The 19,669-nt window shown below is 43.6% G+C and overlaps 1 protein-coding gene across 2 annotated transcripts in view; it reads right to left on the bottom strand.

Moving 5' to 3' along the window:
• Positions 1 to 19,669, bottom strand: part of RHOJ (ras homolog family member J) — a 54,852-nt gene continuing 35,183 nt past the window's right edge. The window contains exons 2-5 of one of the 2 annotated variants that reach the window (XM_082761608.1): positions 13,398 to 13,456; positions 9,438 to 9,602; positions 8,108 to 8,203; positions 1 to 7,537 (exon numbers count right to left, since the gene is read on the bottom strand). In XM_082761608.1, the coding sequence (XP_082617734.1) occupies positions 7,391 to 7,537; positions 8,108 to 8,203; positions 9,438 to 9,602; positions 13,398 to 13,456 (467 nt within the window). In that variant the 3' untranslated portion in view covers positions 1 to 7,390. The remainder of the gene's footprint in view (positions 7,538 to 8,107; positions 8,204 to 9,437; positions 9,603 to 13,397; positions 13,457 to 19,669) is intronic. The other variant, XM_082761609.1, reaches the window with a different exon arrangement.

Genomic DNA, 19,669 nt, shown 5'->3' with positions numbered 1-19,669 from the left:
TACTTAGTAATACATTTATTTTGTTAAAATAAACTATGTACAATAGAGGCTATTAATATGCAGTTACAATATACAATAATTACATGTTTAAAAGAGGATAAGCAAAAGAGTACAGAATCATGTGCAGTAAATAGGAAACTAATACTGTTTACATGATTTTTAAAATATGCAAAACAATTGCTGGAAAACTGTATTGCTTTGACTTGAATTTTGAAGACTTGGTTCATCTTTAGAAAGAGATATGGCACTCAGAAGTCAGACATAACATCCTTTGGTTTTACCAGACCCATACTCCAGAGATATTGCACGTAGCAACTTTTAAGAGAGGAAACTTCAGTTGCTCACATCAAGTAAATGATGCTCTTTCTTAACTGGCTAAGAGCTGATGGGTGATGTGTTAGGCTCTGATTTGGGCTGAGGTCATTGCATTTGCTTCATGAAAAAAATCAATGAGAATAACTTGTTGCACTGTATCTGTAAGTATTGCTGAAGTACTATGCTAAAAGAAAGGAAAGAAAATGTTCTTGTCATTGTGTTCTCAGGGAAGCAGAGAATCTCTTTGCAGCGAAATGCCTGTACGTAACAAGTGCGTCAACATCATGACAGGTTCGACTGGATTCAGTTATCCTTGCACTCGAGGACAGTCCAGGTCTGTCTCCCTGCTCTTCCTCTCTGCAGCCTTCCTCTTTGAAGCCCTCCTTTTCACAAGGGGGAGGCTTGGGGCTGGGGCAGCAGGGCTGCTGTGCCATGCCCTGCTCTGTGGCACATCCCACCCGGCAGCCTGGGCTCGCCACCTCAGGTCACTGCTGCTGAGGAGTGGAGATGACTGCGGCAGTGTCTTTCCTCTCTCACAAAGCTTTACGTTAATGCTTGTTAAAGGGTTAATATTTACAGGTTTGGGGAAAGTTTGGGCTCGTTTACTCCATATCGACAGGGTGGTTCGGTGCCTGCCGGTTCAGTAACGTTGTTAGAGCAGCTGCCTGTTTTGGGGAAGTGTGCTGGGAGAGACGGTACGACAGTCACACTGTGGACATGGCTTACGTCCAAACTACTCTGACAGACATCAGACAAAAATTTCTACACGCTATCAGTACAAATAACTGTTGTGCTGGACGATCTGGAAACTGTAGACTGGCGACAACTGTTTGCTGTGAATTCATTAGCCTCTGATCAAAGTCAGAATTTGCCAGAGCTGCTATCAGCGAGAGCTCAAAGTGATCTTTGGCACAACCAAATGCAAAATTCAATCTGGCGTGCTGAATGCTACCACTCCACTGGGATGAGATGAAATTTAATGACAGCAATGAGTGCAGTGTCAAACTCAGCAAAGATACCTATTTGTCTTGATATTACACTGCTAATGTAATCATTTTCATCTTTGGCTGCAGTAATGGTTGAAAGCAGGAGTTACAAATCCAGTCTCCAGAGCTTGAGCTTAAGATCAGATCAGATCAAAGTCTCCAGATGCCTAACTTCTTTAGGGAGTCAACAACCAGCAGCCAAAAAATATAGCAGATTCTTGGACCCGGCTCAGTGTATCTGTGTGCTCAAAGCTTGGGCAGCCACAGTAATAGGGCAGACAAAAAGGAAACGAGAAGATGCTCAGATGCTTTCCATGTTAGTCATGTGTAGACCCCACTGAAATTTTCCATTGTCTTCATGAGAAATGAAGCTGAAACACAGCACCTTTGAAAATCCCATCCTGAAATTATAGTTAAGAGAGTCAGCCAACCACTATGGCATTACGGTCTGAATGTTCTGGAAGGAGCGGAGGGGGGATCATGCTCAAAATTATTTTTATTAGCACGTGTTTTCAAAGTCAAAGAGACCTTTCACCATTGATAGCAGTTCATATGAGCTTGTCCCTCTGCGTTATGTGGGTTTGTGAGCTCATTTTGCTCTTGCAGTGAGGTTCTGACTCTCTTTGTTGTTCTGTTGGAGCTCCTGTAACTACCTGGGAAAAAATAAATTCTTGTTCACAAGTTTCTGAAAGCTTTAACTGAAACAAAGAAAGTAGAATGAAAAAAAAAAAAATCGTCCTTGTTATGGGCACCCCCTTAATATCTTAAAATGAAATTTACATTTCAGGATCAAGCCGACAGTTACTCCGGACCCTGATTTTGCAGCTATTTGTGTTTTGTTTTGATAGGTGAGGAGAGCTGAGATCACAAGGCACTATTGAAGTCAGTGGGAGGCTTTTTCCTGCCCTCAGAGGGTCTTTATTCACTAAGAGGAAAATAGGCATTTATAGTAGAGGCTTGTTTTCATTTTTACACAGAGCACAACTGTGTCCGGAAATTATCTGACATAGGTTGCTCCATGCTCACCTCCTGGCACAGTGAAAACTCCTCTAGTCCTGTAGAGATGTGAACCAAGAAAATATTCTATATTTTCCAGATAAATATGGAAGCAGGATGAAACAAATCACACATACTCTTTAGGCAAAAGGAAAATACAGGAGCAATGCATATGCAGCCAGATCCCTGCATTCAACCTGTTCATTAAACAAATGGTTCCTGGGCTTAAATGAACATATGTTGTATTGCTGCGGCGGAGAAGGCACATTTGCCTTCTCCATTTGTGTTTGTGTTTCAGACCAACCTGCCTTGAGACTGATGCCATTGCAATTTATTTTTAATCTGGAGGAGGTTTCAGTGCTGTGAATCAGGAGGTATTTGCTGTGCTGCTGGGAAAAAAAAAAAAAAGCTGAAGAAAAGGTCATGGACTACAAGTAAGCTTTCATATCTGAATTAGAGGGATGTTTTTGTAAGGAAGTGCCAGCTCCCGTGGTGAAAATACATCTGCTAGACACATACTCTCGGTGTAATTGGCCAATGTGTCCCTTGCTGTGTACAACACTGGGTGTGATGAAGGGAGGCAGTGGTAGAAATTGTTTGCAAGAACTTCTACAACGTTTTCCAAGCTCCTGTAAAGGGCTCTCACTTTGGGTCTCCAGAGTCTTGGGACAGTATCTTGGATGAGATCTCGACAGCTGTGTTTGTTTTGAACTGAAGCAGTGCTTTAAAAGAGAAGAAGGGTGAGAAGTATCAGTGACAGCTGCTGAAATGATTGTTTCAGTGGTCCTGCTGGACTCTGTGTGAATGCTGCAGCTCCCACTTAGCACGAGAGGCTTCCTTTCTTGCCTACACCGACCCTTTGTGTCAGGCACTCTCCCGGTGTATTGATGGTGGAGAAGATTAGTGGCAGGTCCAGCGGGTGTCGAAGTCAAGGGAAAGGCCCACATTGTGCCTTTGGCACTAATTGAGCCTAATTCGAGGCAGCATGAGACAAAATCTTTTTATTTCTCAGTCTGATGCAATTGATTGTTCTTTGTGAGCTACACACTGCTGTGACAGGAGGTTTTCGCAGGGCAGGGAGGGAAGGTCTGGGAGTGTTTGGCACGCAGGACAGTCAGGGGGAGCTCAGCTTGGGAACTGCTCCCCTCCGTTCCTGGAGGATATAAGCACACAGGGCTTACATCTGGCTGAACAAATGCTCTTGTATTGCACTGCGTAGTGTTGGAGCTTTGTTTCCACATCTTTCTTTGTCAGAGAAATTCAGGTTAACAACTCCCGATAGAACATCAAGGTTTCAGAAGAGGCCAAAGGAGATGGGTTTTCTAGGATCTAGCAGACTTCTTTTAAGTTGTGAGTGCATTAGGAATGGCAGCAGACTATTAGCAGGGGCAGCTCCGTCAGGAAAGGCTTTGACATTGTTTGCATTAAAAGGACACTGTCAAATAGGTTCTTGGGATGGTTTATAGCCTTTATACTGCCCTGCTTCTGCTCCTCTGAAGGTGAAATCAGGGTCTGATTTCCAGCTTGTCTTACAATGAGAAAACCTATCTCCTTTCAGCTGGCAATCATTTATTGATTTTCTTTTCTTGTTACTAATGGTGCTTGAAAATAACTTGAAGTTTATATCTGCTGCCTTATGCCTGTGCTTGCACTGTGCCTGGTGTTTTGATATTTCTGAAAATAGGCTTTGCTGCCTGTTCACACACCATCTGTTGGCTTTTAGGAAAGGTATTAGGTATGACTTGCCAGATAGTCAATGAGTCTCCTGGCATCTGTCTACAATGCCTTTCTGAAGCCTGTTGCCCTATGTTATTCCATCCTCCCAAAAACAGAAGGATATCAGGGCAGATCCTTGAAAAAATGTCACATTTGCATGGATAAATGTGTGTACATAACACAGGCCTAATGTTTATGGGACCTGCGTTAGCCGTGTCTATTTTAAAAAACAATTATTTTTGTTGGAAGTGAAATTAAAAATAAAAGGAGGACAGAGGTGATTTCTTAGTGGATTGTGACCACCCTCCCTCATTTCGAGCTCCCAAATGTCAAATTTTGGTTACAATCAGCTTGAAAAACTTATAACTGTACTGCTTCACAAACTTATGCACTTCATTTTATAAATATGAATAAAACCCTGGTTAGTGTTAATATTTTTACATGTATCTGCTTTCACAGTTATGTGATGATTTGTGCAGGTTGCTACTGTTTAATACATTAGGATAGGAGCATTTTAGCTTCTATATCACCATACGATTTTTTAGTCAATTTTCCTCAAACCACTGTAGTTACATTGGCGCAACAACTTCCTATTTGATTTTTGATTTTATGTGGCTATCCTATGCCATCCACTAATAGGCAGCCCTGATACTAGGCGACACACAGAAATATCATTTCAGTATTGTGGCTTTCTCTGATGCATGCCGGGAATGCTATATTGCACTTTGCCAGTGTGCTCATTATTTTGCGATAAGCTCAGCTGTCAGTCTGGATTTTTGTTTCCTCTGTATTTTGTGAAGCTCTAAGAATATCTGGCAGCTCCAACCTGAGTGTTTGCATTGCACTTCAGCTACAGCAGACTTCACTTACTTCAACCCGAGACTTGTGTACAGGCTAGTGCTCTACAGCAGCCTACATCAGCTGTAACAAAATCATCACCTATTTAATTTCCACTGAAGCAAAGAGCAGCACACTGGAAGCTCTAATTGTTTTCTTTGATATCTGTTGAAACCTTTTTTTTTTTTTTTTTCTTCCCCAGTGGACTTTTAGTCACTCCTAGTTTCGTAATAGTCTTCCAATACCTTTTTGCACCTTATAGTTGAGCTGATTGCTGGTGTCCCAGCTGTGTGATTGCTCACTGCTACACGTGTTGGGACAGCAGCACAGCCTCTGCGGCATGACATGAGCTCCTTCACCAGGCTTCAGCTCTGTCCTCGCTCTGAGCTGTGTTGTATCAGGCAGTACATTGGAAGCAAGTGTCTGGGACATAATAGAATCAAATGTAATGTATGTAGGGTTAAGGCCAGTGGTAAGGAAATCTTTTTTTTTTTTTTTTTGTATAGCTTTGAATTAGTGCAACTTTGTTTTCATCCACACTTGTGTGCAGCAAGGAAGAGTGGTGAGTGAAAGCCAGCTGGGTGAGAGCAGCAAGGCACTTAGCCCAGATTTGATTGCTCTTTTCACTGAAAAACATTGATCTCCACTTAGAAATGTTTTGAGGTGTCTGATCTGGTTTCTGTCGGTGTCCATGTCAAATAAAATTCATGCTAGAGTGAAAGCAGGAGTTTGGATCCATAATCTTCAATGGCTGGAGGACTGGGCACTGCAGCATGCTTCTCTGCACCAATGGTGAAGTTCCTATGATCCTGCTGAAGTCATTGATTCCTCAGATTAACACTGGGTCTATAATTCAGCACTGATGACAAGGGTTTTCTGGTTGCCTGTGTGCGCTCAGCCACATCACAGTGCCTCTGGAGAGGAGCGGGGCAAGGGGGCCCAGTACACGCCGGGGGGTACTCTTCTGTTAGCTGCTTACTCTGAGCACTTCTGGGATCACTAACTGCAGGTGCTGCTTTTGCAAGGAGTTACATTTGAGGTCTCGAAATCTGCATTTGCTGGCACTGTGATTTTCTGCTTGGCAAATGAAATCCACAACAAAATAGTCTCATGGAACTGCCAGGGTACCCGAAGGCAGATCCCCTTCGAGTTTGCCTCTGAGCATCTATGTTGCTGTGAAGTGCAAACGTACAGGCTCCCTGGAAAGGCTTTAGAGTAAAGCACACTTTTTTTCAACAGCACAGGGAGCTTACAGGCAGCTTGTGCTCCCTCCAGGTCTGCACTTCCCACCTCTGTGCTGTGGGCTGCAGCCCATCATCCGCAGCCTGCCGGAGAGTCTGCTCCTGAGGACTGTGACTTGACCAGCACTTACCATAAGGAGAACGGAAAGTGGGAGCAAGGAAAGAAGTAATGAGTGAGAGGAGGGGGAACTACAGTAAATCACTGTGTTTATAACTCCGCTTTGGTAAGTTTTTTTTACATGAGATACTCTAAAAAAATCTTAAGGCACTTGGATCACCTTAAAACACTTGAGATCAACATGACCTTTGGCTTTTTGGTTTTTGCTATTTTCATCTGCTGGGTGAGATGCGGAAATCCAGCTGATCTATAAGGTGATTTTTCAGTTGCCATGGCAACGTGTCTCTTTGATGTTCTCACTTTGGAGAGGCGATTGTCGCATGCTGGGATTTCATGTCTAGGGCAATACTCTTTGGTGGCAGAACATCTTTGTTTCAGTACATAAATGCTACAACTCTGTTCTTCCTTTCCCAGCTTATGGAAACGTGGCTCAGCCTGAACATTCCCCTGTAAAAATACAGTTATTTGCATTTTTAAGTTGTAAGAACATTCCTTAAGTCTGGAGGTAAATGTTGATCCATTTTGATAGCTTGGGTGCAGCAACATATGGACGCTGTGAAGTTTCACCATTAAATGAAAATAAACTGAATCACTCCACCTTTGCTTCCATGTAGTTTGAACAAACTGAAGTATATCCTGACCTAGCGAGCTTTAAAAAAGAAAAAGTAATTTAAAAGTACTTCCTAGCTATAGTGTACATCTTACATATTAGATTTCTACAGATCTCCATGTGCTTTCAGTCAGTTCAGATTCAATTCCTATGTACTGTAAATTCCTAATTTTGATCAATACTTGCTTAAGGCCACAAATGGAATTTCTCCAGTTTCTTTTACCACCTTTAATTCCTTGTTTGTTTGTTTGCTTGTTTTCCAAACACCTTCCCCTTATCCCTAAGGTGAAGAAGAATCGAGCAGGAGCAGGCATCTTGGTTTCTGTTGGCTCAGTGCAGTCCGCAGCAGTGGGAACAGGCTGCGTACGGCTCTGGAGGTTTAGGAAAGCACATAGACATGAGATGGCCTAGCGTGATACAGCTTGGAGGTTTCACAGAATGGAGGGCTCCTCTTTTGGTAAAAAGGACCCTTTTCTGGTCATGTTCCCCATTTCAGTTGCATGTGACTTTCATTGCCTTTCTAACCTGCTTGGTTTCACTGAACTCATCTCACTTTTCTTTCCAAGTGGCTTCACAAAATGGTGCAGCAGCGGTGGCACTTTGCACAACGCTTCTTCTTCTTCTTGGGATGGAAAATGGTCAGGATTGCTTCATCGAAGACAGTCTTAAGGCCTTTCTGTGTGAGCGCTGAGCACTCCAGGTAGCATTGTGCTCCGATCTGAAAGAGGAGAGAGAAGAAGTGAGCACCCACTGTTGGGAGAAACAGAGTGACCCCGTTCCAGCATCTTTGTATGTCCACGTGTCCTAAACATCAGAAAGGGAGGTGAGATTCTTGCTAGGTTTATATCTGGTTGCCTGTGGGATTGAAGGAAAAACTCAGTGCTCATCCTGAGCAAGAGCAGGGATGATTAGGAACACCTGTATCTCACAGGGGGTTAAAGGAGCATGGAAATGCCCTGCAGGGCCCTCCAGAGATGGAGGGGGCTGCACCTGTGTCCTCCTGCTGAACTTCTGGACCAGGGGCTTGGCTTCCCAACTGTGCAGCAGGGGGTCTTGAGGAGGTGCTGTCTTAATAGCATCTACCAAGTGTAGTCTAATTTGTCAGTGTGAAAAAGACCTGCTCTGTCTGCGTGTTGTTGCTACCAAGTGTGGGGAAATGCAAGTTCCAGAGCACTGGATCTCTGGCTGGGACCAACCAACAAACACAGGGGAGCTTGCCTTGAATGAAAGACACCCAGTGGAAAGCTGTGATCGATCAATTTCCTGGGACCCCAGAAAAATGTGTTACCTCCTTAGCCAGCTTCACTCCGTGCTCGTAGGTGAGTGGTTTCTCCTTCATGTAAAGCAGCCGAGCCAAAGTTTTGGGATCATCTCGAAGATCAATCTAGCAGAAAATACACAAACCCCATGCTCTGTAGCACCTTGCTGTAATTCTTGAAAGAGATATCTATAGATTTACAAACCCATCATGTCTTCTCAGCCTCACATGGTAATTAAAAATGAATTAAATTTTTTTTTCCTTTTATTTTTCTCTTTAAATTTTCTGTTTTACATGAACTAGTTCTCACTGGCCAGTTATCAGGGCACAGCTCAGGTGCAGTACAGGAAAGATGCATTTCTCAGTGGCTTTCACTATTTGTCTTGGAAGGGGTGGTAGAAGCCTGAGCCACGTTAGAAAGGGAGGCTGCTGTGATCCTGCACTGCATCACCTGTAAAACACCGTGACAGACCAGACACACACAGCTCTGGCTGGCTGACTTGAAACAAAATCCTTTATTTCCATGGAAAATATCAAAGTGAAATGTTCTGGCATTTCAGACCCATCCATTGCTAGAACATGTGTTCCAAAGGATAATACTAATATTTTAAAATTGGTGTTTTAGATTAGTCCAGTGTTTGAAACAGTTTGAAAACTAAGCCAGTGTTTGAATAACTGGACTTTGCTATGGCATGAAGATTTTGGTTTTGCCCAGAGTTTGATCTCTTTCTTTGATTTGGCTTAGGTTACTCTCCAATGTTTGGACATTTTCCAGGCTGTAGTATACCTGCTCCAAACCCATGTTTAAGGCATTTTCATTTGACTGATAGGTTCATAGGTTTTAAGGCTGAAATAGAGTGTTCTGATAATTCAGTCTAACATCCACTAAAGCACAAGAGGGACAATGAGTCAGTAATTATAGTGTTGATGTAAGGCATGAGGGAGGCTGTTTCCATCCCTTGTCTCCAAGTAAGTTGTTTGGCTAATTATTCCCTTTCTTTAAATTTAGTTTAAAGTTTAGCTTCAGCTTCCAACTATAGATTTTGATGTGTGTGTGTTGTGTTCTTTTTCCCCTGCCAGAAATCTTGTCTCCATATAGGTATTTATACATTGAGACCACATTAACATAGATGTGAATAAAGAGATAGGATGAGTTTTGCCAGTTGTGACTAGCACAAAAGGACATCTGCATTTTGGATTCTATTCTCAGTCCTTGAGTTTTCTTCTAATGCTGAAGGCTGCCTGACTTTCACAGAAGAAGTTAAATAGGAAGCCTTTCCAGAGAGCTCAGCCTCCACCCCCTGGCTCAGAGGTTGTGAGGACCCCTGCGACAGCTGGCAGTGCCCCAAAGAAGCATTACCTGTGTTCCTATGAGGACGTAAGGCACATTGGGCATGCAGACTTTCAGCTCGGGGACCCACTCCTCCTGGACATTGTGGTACGAGGCAGGGTTCACCACCGAAAAGCAGATCAAGAACACGTCCGTGTTGGGGTATGACAGGGGCCTCAGCTGGTTGTAGTCCTCCTGCCAGGGGAGAATGGGAAGTGTGTTATGGGATGGGGGATAACTGTGGATGGGGGCAGCCCTGGTTTACAGCCCTGGCTGTGAATTCCCTGCTGTGCTCTGCACACTTCAAGGGACAGCACGTTTCTGACTGGATTTAGTTTAAAGTCATCCTCCCTTTGACCCAACCAAGGGGAAGGAGAAGGTTTTTTTTTTGTTGTTGTTGTTGTTTTTGTTTTCTGGAGCTGTTTGAAATCAGAATACTTCATCTGAGACCTCTGTCCTTCAGTGAGGATGCTCCCTTGGTGCACTGGGGAAGTCAGGTGATGGAGATAACCTGCTGCTTTCTTCAAGCCAGAGTGTTTGTTGAATGACCTGTCTCACCAGCGTCACAGAAAGGCTTGGTTTGAAGGATTTACATGGTAAGAGGAGGTGCTTGGATGTATCAGCCAAGACAGGCTGGGTACCAATGTACAGGGAATGTCAGGAAAGGAAAATCAGAAACACTGGTGGGACCACTGGAGACTGAGGCTATGAAGTTTGTTATGTTAGTGTGGGCTGATGCTCAGTGCCTGGCAAAGGCCTTTCCTGTGTGCTTTCAGTTTAATCACTGCAAATCAGCCTCCTGAAATAGCCACGTGGTGGCAGCAAGCCCTCGAGGAATCTTGATTCAAAATTTTTTTGGGAAAGAAATTGGCTAAAGGTAAGCAGTTTCCATATTCCATACGTGTCTAATTAGAGGGGCCGGGACTTACTGTACCATTAAAATAATGAACTAAAAGCCACGAGTGCTCTGCCTAGCGGTGGCAGCTACAGAAGTGTGCATTTAACTGGAGTTTGCTTGTTCCTCCAGAGCCCCCAAAATATTATTTTTCAGGAGGAAAGGATATTCCTTATTCCTGATAAACCTTCCTGATTTGTGCTAGCAGCACAGAGCCCTGTATAAGCCATAAGGAGGGACAGCCACCTGTCACATAGCGGAGGTCAGGGCACACCAGAGCTCTTATGGATGTGCTAATGCACAAGCACAGATGTCATGAGTATGAGTTGACCCCATGCATCCCCGTCTCTAAGCTGCAGAAGCCTCCAGAGCACATCAGGTGAGGACCCTGTCTCTCTTCCTGCTCACTCTGCTACAGGGGAAGGCTGCAAAACCGTGCAACAGACCTTTATGAAATAAAGCACATCAGGACCATTTCTCATTCAGAGACAGTTTGTTGTTGAAGTCAACCAATGTAAAAAAGGCACTGGATGTTTGCCTGGATTCGGGGCATATCTGGAGGTGTTGCAGCTAGTGATAGTGATGTTTGGGAAGGGATGTGAGTCTTCATGCACGTGGGCTGTAGCTGATCATTAATTCGTTTCGCTGGCTCATGCTTGCATTTTTCTGGCTGTTGTTTGGAGAATGCAGGGCTTCCAGCCACACTGCCTGGCTACTGGTTTGGCATGGAAAGGCCAGCGCCAGGCCTGGCCTTGCTCTTAGGTTCCTGTGGCTTGCTGTGCCTGAGAAAGTTCAGCAAAACTTGTATTTTATTTATTTATTTTTTACTTTTTCCCCCCCCCACTGTTTTTTTTTTTAAAAAAATTGCTGTTGTTTTTGTTTGTTTATTTGATCCCCCTGCATACACTTACTGTCATTAAAGCATTCCACACCTGAGTCCAGCTTGTAGAAAAAAAAAAGAAATAGAAAAGTAATTTTTTTTTTTTCTTCCTAGGACTTTTGTGCCAGGGAAGCAGAAAACCAGATACCCCAGATCTGGGGTCCCTGCCAGCTCTCCCTCCAGGCTGACGGAGGGTCCTGCTGCAGGAGTACATTCTCCAATTGTTATTTCATTAGCATGTGTTTTATAGCATTGTAACGGCAAGTGCTATTTTTGGCTATGACTTCACACCAATGCCTTTGGAAAGCCACACAGCACAAGGAGAAGGAGGGAGGAAACAACCCAGATGATCTGTCGTTATAGCTTGAGCATGTGGGAAGCATCATCCCTCCAGCCTCCACGCAGATACAATCTAGTCATCGAGAAGTGATTCACACTCCAAGTTTTGACTAGATGGCCACGTCTGCTGGACCCAAGTCTGAGATGGAAACAATCCTGAGGAGCTGGAAATGTCGCCTGGAGGCAGGTGGTGCTCTGGCTAGTTTGAAGCAGGAGATGGCAAGATGACTGTGGAGGGACGGAGGGAGGGGTGAGGTTTGTCAGCCAAATGGATTTATGTTTTTTTTTGGCTCAGAAGGACAAATAAGAGGATGTGTTGCTGAGGAAATGGGTGGCAGGTGGAACTGTCAGCCCTTCAAAACACACAGAAATATTAAGGCACTGGGTAAAATCTGATTGAGATCTGAATATAACTCCAGTCTCATTTGCAGGGGCTTGCAGAGCTGCCAGATCATGACAGACAGTCTCAGAGCTCCTCGTTTGTGAGTGCAGAAAAGAAAGTTGCACAAGCACTTCTCAAATTTCTGATGCAGGACAAGGACTTCGTTCTTATTTTGGGTCTGGCTTTTGGATTGTCTGTTTGCACCTTGAAAACAGAAGGGGTGAGTGGACTGTAACTAGCATGGAGCTAGGCATGAAGTGACCTCTGCTGCCTACAGACACATGATAGGAATAAAACAATGTGAAACGCAGAGCATAAAGTCCTGAGCTCTGCTGAGTACAGCTTTTTCTGGAAGTGATAGTCTGTTGTGATGCAGTTTTTGACCTCTGCATACTGCTGTGAAGTACAGCCTGTAACGAGTGGCCTTTGGCTGACAGGAGAGTCTCCTTCTGCATGGTTTATGAATTTCATAGCAGTCGTGGACAAAAGCATGCAGATAAGGAGTGCTCCTGAATGCAGAGCCCAGCACCCTGAGCTGCTCTGTCCCAGTTGCAACCTCCCATATCTGCTTTCCTCTCCTGCTGCCTCCAGTGACAGCTCTGACAGGAGGAGCTGGTGGACATTCCCTGTCTGGGAAGGACCCATGACCCCCTCCCTCTCTCCCTTGCTGGCATTTTGGAGGTAGGAGAGGAAAATTTCATTGTGAACATGTGGTGCTCCTGGTACCTTCCCTTGCCCTTCTCCTGGCAGAGCAAGGCAGTGAGAAATTCTGCCCCCATATATCCAGGGGGTGAACGCAGCCCCCAGACCAGGGCTCTTCTTCAGCCTCACAGTGCACCCACGCTGCACCACAGCACAGGCAGTGGAAGCAGTAAAAACATCACATCTGCAAGTTAGCACGGGGTACAGGCTCTCCTGTAATGGATATCCTTGGCCTGGGTGTTGGGATGCTGGGATGGGTGCCGAGCTGCCTGGGTTAACATTTAAAAAGTTGATAGCTGGTGACCAATAGCCTGGTGCTATGTTATGTTAGTTTTCTGGTGTTGGAAACTGTAATTCTTCTCTGTATCTCCAATGCCACCATGTGGTAAGTGGAAGAAAATACTGACTTTTGCAAAACGCTGTACCTGCTGTAGGGGATAGGTATATGGGAGGCTGAACAGCCTCATCAGGCTTTGTTTTTTGCCTAGACAAAATTCCATCTTGGGGATGTGTGTATGTTTTACTGCTGAACCAGAACGAAACCTACGTGTAAAATAATAAAAAGTAGGTCAGCAGTTCAACCATTACAGCTTTACATTTTTAATATATATTGTTAATGTTGAAATAAATTTTAACAAATTTAAATTATTAATATCTGTTAAGCAGGCAAATATTTGTTAAACAAGCAAACAAAAAACACAAAAGCACAACAGCACAAGCAGCAAAACCCAATATGCGACAGTAACAAACAAATCATGGGACAGGAAACATAGATGATCTGTAGTAGTTTACCTGCCCTGCAGTGTCGTAAAGTCCCAGCAAGTGCTGCTGTCCTCCCACAGTCACAGTTACTGAAAGAGAGAACCAGAGAGATGCTGTTTATGCACAAGGCAGTGGACTCGGTTTTGTGACCTTTTAATCCTAAAATGCCCATACACCCCTGTGGTAGACATTGATGTGTGTCTTGCGGTATGCACCCTAAACCAAACGTATAGATTCAACCCAAATCGAAGGGCACCTAAAGTCACAACTAAAGCAAATGCTTTTGCAAAATTATTTGCTGCTGTGTCTGCAGCCACCAGATGATGCCCCCATGGTGCTAGGACTTAAAAGCAAAGGATTCACCTCACTGCTGTGTGTGTTTGGTAGGTTTGTCATGGTTTGTTCAAAGTGGTTTTTATTCTTTTGTTCATTCCAGGCTGTGACGCAGTGAAGCATTCAGAAAGGGGTGATGCTCAGTTGGTTTTGGAGGTGCAATGCCTGTCCTGTGTCATGCAATTACAGTTAAAATGTTAGTGCTTAACATGGAGATGTGTGATGGATGCTTTGAAGGACAGAGAGGAAGAGGAGCACTAATGTTTGCAGGGATGTTGAACAGATTCTGTTGCAGTTGAAGAGAAGCATGGCTTGGTTTAGTGATCACCCTCAGGATGTTTACTCCTTCAGCTGAAATCATGTTGGACTTCATTCTGAGCCCATCAGCATGGATGAAAATGTTTTGTTATTGTTTCTGAATGAACCCTGTTATTAGCTGATCTCTGTAATCAGGGTTATTTTGTGTCACGGGTATGATATGTATTAATGACCATTGAATCTTTAACCAGTTAACCAGTTAAACAGTGAATCTCCTTAAGTCGTTACTACTCAACAGGAAAGAAGGGGGGAATCTGGTTCCACCCATTAACCAGTGGAAGATGTTAAGCATTCATTAGGACAGTTGCTCAAAATAATGTGACTCTCACAGCCCATGGACTGTTACTTGTTTTAAAGCATGAGGAACATAGAGTTACAACTTAGGGGAGGCCAAGACTGGCATCATTGTCTGATCACAACTTAATGTGGGCTAGGAAAGATTTGTAGTTACTTTTGCCAAAGAGGAGGTTTGAAAATGTCAGATTTTTTTTTTTTTTAATTATTATTTTTTTTTAAAGTGGTGAGAGCTTTGTAAGAGAAAAGCACCTACCAGTTTTTAGAATGTAATAGCTCCTAGACTGGCAAACAAAGTCCTGCTTGAAATCTCCTAGACTTGAAGTCTCTGTCAGTGTGTGTCGGACAGACCGATTATTCAGCAGCTTTACTTGCTTGCAAAGCGATGTGGTAATTTTGCAAGCACATATACAGAGTAAAACTGACATCCTGAACGTACAAAGGCTCAGCAAGGACCAGACTTGCTGATGAGAGCACAACAGGCCACTATGGGGTCTGCCTTGTAATTGGAAAGAGGAGAACGAGAAGATAGAAAAGGGTCCAAGAATTCTCCTTCAGCTCCTTGCTTTGTGAGGTTGCTTGTATGCAGTGCAACTCCTATTGGGAACTTGAAACTGGTCTAGGTGTTGACCATGGAGCTACCACAAATGCATGAGGGCATGAGGTCCATGCCATGGGTGGAAGAGCCCAGGACTGTAATTTTTGGTGGTGTTTAGGACTGCAAGCGAGCATCAGTCGCACTGTCAGTCCTTGGTTGAATTTGTATGGAGTCTGCAGACCACCTCCAAAGCACCTCCATGTACCAAAGCCCACCTCCACGTTCATGTGGCAGCTGTGTGGAGGTGCAGGTGGCCTAATGTTACCAGCTTTGTTTCTGATGCTGGCTAGCCCTGAACATAGGCAGAGTGAGCTGGGTTCTGCTTGCAGATCAACTCAGATCTTCAGTGTTTTAAACACTGAGAAGTTACACTGAAATTCACTCAGGCTGATGTGAAGTTTTGCTGGCCCATCTCTTGATGCCTTCTGACCAACAGAGCTACACTGGCAAAAAGCCCCAGTGCAGATGCAAATTGCTCCCTTGCTGCGGGAGTTGCTATGGCTTGGAGACTAACCCTTTGGATAGCAGTCCAAGACATCTCTGATACGTGGCATATCCATAAGGATGTGCTGCAACGGTTCCTAGGTTATTTTCTGTGCTCTGTGGTCCATGAAATCATGGTGAATATTTCACAGTGGGTCTGTGAAGTCACACTGAACAGTTGCTGATAGTTTGCACACCTCCGTTTGGCTCTTGGTGGTATTCTGGAATGGCTGAGGTGGAATTAAGAGGTCACTACTTTGCACCTACACAAGGGCTAAGAAATTTCAGAAAAATACACCACAAGTCTACCCAGCTTGCACATCATTTTTAATTCTCCTTAGAGCATCCTGCTGTGAATTTCTAGATGGCAACACACATTTCTTTTTCCTTTTTTCCCCATTCATCTTTGTATTTTCTTGTTCCTTGTTCTAATCTATCTCATCACTGGAGGATATCCCACCTATGCACATCACCTCTCTAAGTTCACAGCTACGACCCCAGCAGAACAGTTTTGCTGGCATAACTTCAGCAACAGCAAACTGCTGTATTTGGATCCCTGGCTCCAAATGCAGAGGCGACCAAATGGCCCACACTGACAAGTCAAGTAATTTCTGGCTCTTCCAACAGTGTTGTCTAGATTAACGTATTAGTGCTGAAATTTCTACCACAGCAAAACGGATGCCAAAATAAATGGGTTTTGCCTGTGAAAGCATCATGGTATTTTTATACTAAAAGTTTATCTGTCTGTCTTTGTCAGGCAGAAGACCATTCAGCATGTCCACTCGGTAGGTCATATTTATTAGCTGAAATTTTTCTGCTAGATCCGTAGGTCTTGCTTTTGGCTTTATCTTGGTTTACTCTTACTTACCCTGTCACTATCGTTTCCTGTTCTCCAGTGGCCAGGCCTATAGGAAGCCAACAGTGAATTCTTTTGCGGTCATGGGGGTAACATGGGCTCATTTACAGGCTTGTGATCTAAGTTTTATGAGTAGTCTTGGAGTAACCCGATAAATATGAACTCTTCTCGCCATTTACCGGCTGTTCTGATTTAAACAGATTGATGAATCAGAGTGTATATTCTTAGGATTACAAACCTGGAAGACAATCTTACAGCATTTTGGTTGTATTGCACTTAAATGGCATGGCCTTTAACAGCAAGTACAGTGGGGTCAGCAATAAAACATGGCCAAATACTTCAGCAGCCCTGGTTCTGCTTTAGCTCCAGTTTGTGTGGTGTCAGACTACACAACAGTGCAGACATTTTCCTCCTTTCACTTGGTGGTTTTAACCAAGTGCAGGATGGGCAAAACAATGCTTTAAAAATGTTTGTTGAATCATAACTTGGCTAGGTATTGCCTACTGGAGTTTGAGTGGCAATTTTGGGTCACCTCCAGGGCTTTGTTGCAGGTCTGTACCTGTTTTTTTTTGTTTTGTTTTGTTTTGTTTTGCTAATGGGCCTAAACAGGCTGTCCTGCTTGGAGGCCACAGCAGAAAGGTAGTGCTAGATGGAGTTGCTGGGCTGGGTCTGGTGTGTGGACACTGAACTGGTCTGAGTTTGGAAGCTCTGTTTTTAAGTAAGTGATCTGTTTGGGGATAACCTGACCCTCTTTTTCAATGTTCTTGTGGCCTGTGTTTCTCCAGATTCACCTGTCAATTGTCAGTCTTTACCAAGCTCTTTCCCTGTTGTGTTTCATTTCCTTGCAGCAAAGCTCTTGCTACTTTGTGGGACTGAATCATGCCTTTGGAAGAACCCTTCAGCAATGCTCATGGTCTGCACTGATGTAAATGGTCTGCAACCCTTCCAGAATCTCTTCTGCTTGATTAATGGCATGAAGTAACAAGTAAGTCTCTGGTATGACACCAAACTAGGATACAGTAGTTCAGATGCCCTTTGCTTAGGTACAGGGAAGTGGACATGCACATCACGAGGAATTTTTCCATGCCTTTGAAATGCTTGCAGAATCAAAGGGTTGTGAAACCAGTAGTCAGCATATATGCCATAGTTTAGGCAATGTCTAATGTGATAGCACATGGGAGAAGTCATCTATTTATTCTAGTGCCTTACTGCCAACAAATTAAGGTCCAGCTGCTTTGGAGAGAGATGCCAGGAGCCTGACAGCAAGCAGAGACAGCAGTACCTGTATGGTACTGCTGGATGGAAAGACTTTCTCATTTTTTGGGGCAAATTATTCTGTCAAGCCTTGAATGGTCATAGGAGCCACCTTATGCCCTTGTTTTCAAGCTTTGACATTTAAATTTGTGTATTTTTCTCTTTACTATGATCATACGTACCAGATGCATGTTACTTTACATAGACTAATGGACATCAGTATAACAACTACAATTCAGGTTGACCTGCTGGAAGTAGAAATGCCCCAGTGTTTTTTTCCAGCTGGGAAAGAGGGTAAAAATCAGTAAGATGGAAGAGCAGAAGTGCAGGTTTTTGTCAGCTGCAGTGGAATTTAGATGGAAGTTTTGAGTTCTTACTGTTTTAAGGGATGGGTAAACTCTTGACCAAAATTTTCATTTCTGGATAGAGATGTCTTCACAATGTATGCCTTACAGATTTCCTTTCACTTCCAAAGGCCCTTGTTCATGGAGGCCTTGCTCAAGAGGAAACAATACTGTCAACTTCAGCTTGTGCCCAGTTTCAGAATGCTACTGTAAACCAAACTTCTTTGTAAGTTGTCTTCTTATTTTAATTCATAATCCCTAAATTGGGGTCTTTATGGCTGAAATGTGAGGATCTTTTATGCTCCACTTAGGGTTCGAAACCCAAACATGCCTCAAAGACGTTTAGGTCTCTAATTCCCTTTGTTTCCCACACCTAAGTAGCCACTGGGACTACATGTTCCAGGCTTTAAAAAATAGCATTTTGGATATTCAACAAGAATACAAAGTCATTGTGGGTAGTGTGTCAGGTGCATTCATGAATCAAGGAGTAATGCTTTTAAAATAAAAAATAGTAGATTAGATCAGATATTAGGAAGAAATTCTTTACTGTGAGGGTGGCGAGGCCGTGGCACAGGCTGCCCAGAGAAGCTGTGGATGCCCCATCCTTGGAAGTGTTCAAGGTCAGGCTGGATGGTGTTTTGAGCAATGTGGTCTAGTGGGAGGTGTCCCTGCCCATGGCAGGTGGGTTAGAACTATGTGATCTTTAAGGTCTCTTCCAACCCAAACCCTTCTGTGATTCTATGAACACACTCATGGCAGACGAGAAGCAGTGTTACAAGACCCCTGGCTCACCCTGGGCCTGCAAGTGCCCCATGACTCAAGCCTGGGTCATTCTCTGCTCCCATATGTGTGCATTGTCTCCGGGAAATCAAGTCACACGTTGCTCGTGGCATGTTCCCTAATTTCCTCCTTTGTGACAAACAAGATCTGATTACGGGAAAACTGATTTCTACTCAAACTTATTCTGCAGCTTGAGTATATTCTTTCTGAAAGGAAAGCCAAAAGCATGCTGTTTTGCCCTGTAATTGGCCTAAATACTGTACTTTAGATGTAAATTGTACTAAATGCCTTTCTTTAATTACTCCTGTAATCATCTACTACCGGCTTGTACAGGCCTTTGCTAGCCAGCATTTTTCAAAAGAAGGGCTCTGAGTAAACCTCACCATTTGCTGTCACCTCATCAATGGATGAGATCTATGTTCTGCTGAGCAAAGATGTTTGCCCATCTGATATTTACAATATCTGAAAAACATTTCCAGTCTGCTCCCTGAGGTGAGAGCACAGAGAGGCCTCCAGGGCCAGGATTCAGCTGATTTTACTCAGTGGAGCTGTTGGTCTAATGAGGTGGTGAAGAATTTGCTTTGTCTGTAGGCCACAGACATTTAGTGATTTTAAAGCCAGATAGGATTCATAGAATCATTTTTTTTCTGCTCTAAATAGCTTATCTAGTGTCTTCCTACAAGGCATATTTTCTTGTTCTTAGATCATTCCTGTAGCTCTATTCCAAATACTTTTTTTCAAGCAGTCACTAGGATGAGACAGTGTGGTCTAGCAAGAGTTTTACTAACGATCTAGCCAGCAGTAACATGACTTTCCCATTTCTACCTGTCATTCCTCAACTGCTGACATAAAGCTTGCATTGGTTGATTGTTCTCATTTTCTCATTATTTAAGTCTTGCAGTAGTTTTTTTTTTCTTTTTTCTTTTCTTAAGGCCAAAGTCAAGTCATTCCTGGCTTTTCAGTATTTAGTATTTTTATTACTATTTAGTATTTTTAAGTCTGCAAGTGCATGGAAAACCTGGAGACTATGACTCAAATGCCC

Source organism: Aythya marila (assembly GCF_965140915.1).
Source record: "Aythya marila genome assembly, chromosome: 5".
Taxonomy (NCBI): Eukaryota; Metazoa; Chordata; class Aves; order Anseriformes; family Anatidae; genus Aythya; species Aythya marila.
Note: the sequence above shows the minus strand (reverse complement) of the source record. Positions and strands in the feature narration are given on the sequence as shown.